Source organism: Chaetura pelagica, unplaced genomic scaffold, assembly GCF_000747805.2.
Source record: "Chaetura pelagica isolate M959 unplaced genomic scaffold, ChaPel_1.0 scaffold18, whole genome shotgun sequence".
NCBI classification, from domain to species: domain Eukaryota; kingdom Metazoa; phylum Chordata; class Aves; order Apodiformes; family Apodidae; genus Chaetura; species Chaetura pelagica.
In genome coordinates this window covers 2487956-2490604 of record NW_009954310.1, presented here as the reverse complement: position 1 = coordinate 2490604, position 2649 = coordinate 2487956, and the positions used below count along the sequence as shown (strand labels likewise).

At 34.1% G+C, this 2649-nt stretch overlaps 1 protein-coding gene across 1 annotated transcript in view; it reads left to right on the top strand.

Moving 5' to 3' along the window:
• Positions 1-1340: 1340 nt before the first annotated feature.
• Positions 1341-2649, top strand: part of EPS15 (epidermal growth factor receptor pathway substrate 15) — a 20210-nt gene continuing 18901 nt past the window's right edge. Inside the window, exon 1 of the mRNA XM_010004015.1 lies at positions 1341-1654. Within this exon, the coding sequence (XP_010002317.1) occupies positions 1484-1654 (171 nt within the window). The 5' untranslated portion in view covers positions 1341-1483. The remainder of the gene's footprint in view (positions 1655-2649) is intronic.

The following is a 2649-nucleotide window of genomic DNA, read 5'->3' as shown; positions in this document are numbered from 1 at the left end:
ACCCTTTGTTCATGGGAGGTTATGGAAGGCAAAATCAGAAGAACTTGTTTCAACCCTGTGTTGCAGTGATTTAAATATCAAAGAACAAGTATGCCACAAACACTAGTTTATTGAGCTAGAGGACTGTGCTGTTGCTTTGATAGAAATGGTAAAGATTTACTTAGAATTTACTTGATGCTTTTTTTTCTGATGAATGGAGAGCAAGGAATTTTACAAAACTTAAAGGTTCACACTTAAAATAACTAGCCTTTTTCTTCAGACTCTCTTGTTTCACATCTTCCCTTTTCCTTCCATGTAAACCTTTCCTTTGGGTACACTCAGCTAGTTGCTGTTTAATCAGAACATAATCTGTAGTAATTATTTTTCAGAGCAAATGTTCATTTAATATCTGTGAAACCTGGGTGTTTTTTTATTTTCCATTGAACATGGTCAAGCAGTAAACAAGAATTCCTCAACTTGAGTGAAGAGAACTTAAAAGTTGACCTGCTTTGCTTTGGAGACAGAAATACTTTATACTGTATTAAATAAGAGTAAACAGTAAGATGGATTGAAACAGTTTTAGATTGATTACGAGTCTGCTGCTATTAAAATACTGTTACTTGAATTTCAATATGTACAAATAATATAACTTGGTAGCTTTACACCATGTTATTTAATTTAGAAATGTTACATTTATCATTGCTCAAAATTTAACTTCTAGTATGTAAACTAATTAATTAACAAAATCTTATTTACTTATGAAAGTAATTTTCTGTATACAGAAGACAGTGTTAAAACTGTAAAGCTTAATGCTTTACTGCAGCTGTGAAAGGAGAGAAGATTCCATATATTGTCTAGACAGAAATGCTCTCAGGACTTTTTTTTAGAACAATAACACTTGTGAGTTGTATGTTGGTTTTTTTTTTTTTTCCTATCTTAAAGCTATTTTTATGTCTGACTGCCAAGAATCTATTGATGATAATTACCCTGTCATCAGTAGTCATTTTTAAACTTAAATGTCTGTAGAGGCAGACTTGATATGACACAGCAAATAACTACATATGGAGTCTGTGTGCAGGTAGTGATTTCAGCCAGATAAACTTGCTGCTTCTGACAGAGCTTCCCAACAGATGTATCTAAAATCTGATAGACAAAATTTAATTAATCAGCTACATTGACTTGCTGGAAATGTTTTCTAGCTCCTGTTAGCATAGGAAATACTGTGTTTGCAGGGGTTAATAGATGGAATCTGATGCAACCCCTCCCACTTTTCCCAGCAGTTTTCATTAGACGAGTGCTCCATAGCAACAGTGAGATCACTGGAGACAGTATTTCATTGATTTCTCCCTCCCGCCCTCTTCCATTTTTGAGCCATTCTTATCACTGAAGTGCAGTTGGGTGAAAAGACAGGGTTTTTTTATGCAGAACACTTCTGTGGGCTTCTGTCTTGTAAATAATTTGGAAAGCAGAAATCCTTCATATTTTTTATGTTTAATGTTTCACTATGTATTTAAAGAGAGATACAGGCTTAGGGGGCTGGATAACTGTACCTGCTGTAGCTGATGTTCTTAAGTATTCTTGCATTGTTTGCTGGTCTTCTAGGGAAAAGAATAATGTAGAGCAAGACCTGAAGGAGAAAGAAGATACCATCAAGCAGAGGACAAGTGAGGTCCAGGTAAATAAGACACACAATTATTCGTCAGACACCTGATACTGCACCATGTGGTGCTTTAATGGCAGTGGGATTACTGAACCTTTAGACCACATCATTTATTCAGTGATGTGATCATCACTACAAAAAGAAAAAAAAATTGGTGGCTAAGAAAATTAATGTATTTAAAAATGTATTTTCTATATGAATGTGGGTTGGTGTAGGTGTGCATCTTGATATATGAATGTGTGAGCTGGTAGGATATGTAGCCTGCATGGAGTTTTAAATGAAAAATATTACAAAAGAATACATTTGTTTTTCTTTTTTCTTTTTATTTTTTTTCTTTTACAAGGCTGTCTAATGTATAGTTAAAACTAAGGAAGACACTGTAGCACTGCCAATTAATAAACCTAAGTGGCTGAATTAAAAGGGTTTATCTGCAGGGCTGCTTCTTAAGAGTCGCAGTAATTACCAGCTTGGGAGGAATGTTGCCTCAAGTTAATTTTGCCTAACATAAGTGAATTTAAAAAATAATCTGTTTGATTTTTATTTAAAAGGATGACTTTGAATTTCCAGAATATTGAAAAAATTAGCAAGTGTTTTACAGAGATTAAAAATTACACAGTCAGCATCAGTGTTTAGAGTGCTAACAGCTAGTCAAGCCCTGAATTAAATGCAGCAAAACAGTATTTCAATTAAACTTTAAGCTGCAAAAGCAGCTGTAGTTGCTGTTTTAAGAAAAATCTTCAGTGTGGTACCTGGTCACTTAGGTTTATTTTAGGGTCTTTATTATTTTAAATAATCTTTATTTGACTAAGAGCAAATAATGCAAAATTTTGGCATTTTACTTGGGCAGAAAAAGAGTCAATGTGTTAAAACTGTTGAGAATTTTGTGCTTGGCTATTTAATATCCTTAAAGCTTCGATGACAATTAATAGTCTGACCTTTCAGAAAATAATCAGATGCTGGCCTGTTAGTCACAATGGCAGCCAGATTTGGCAGCTGCCGGAAAGGACAGA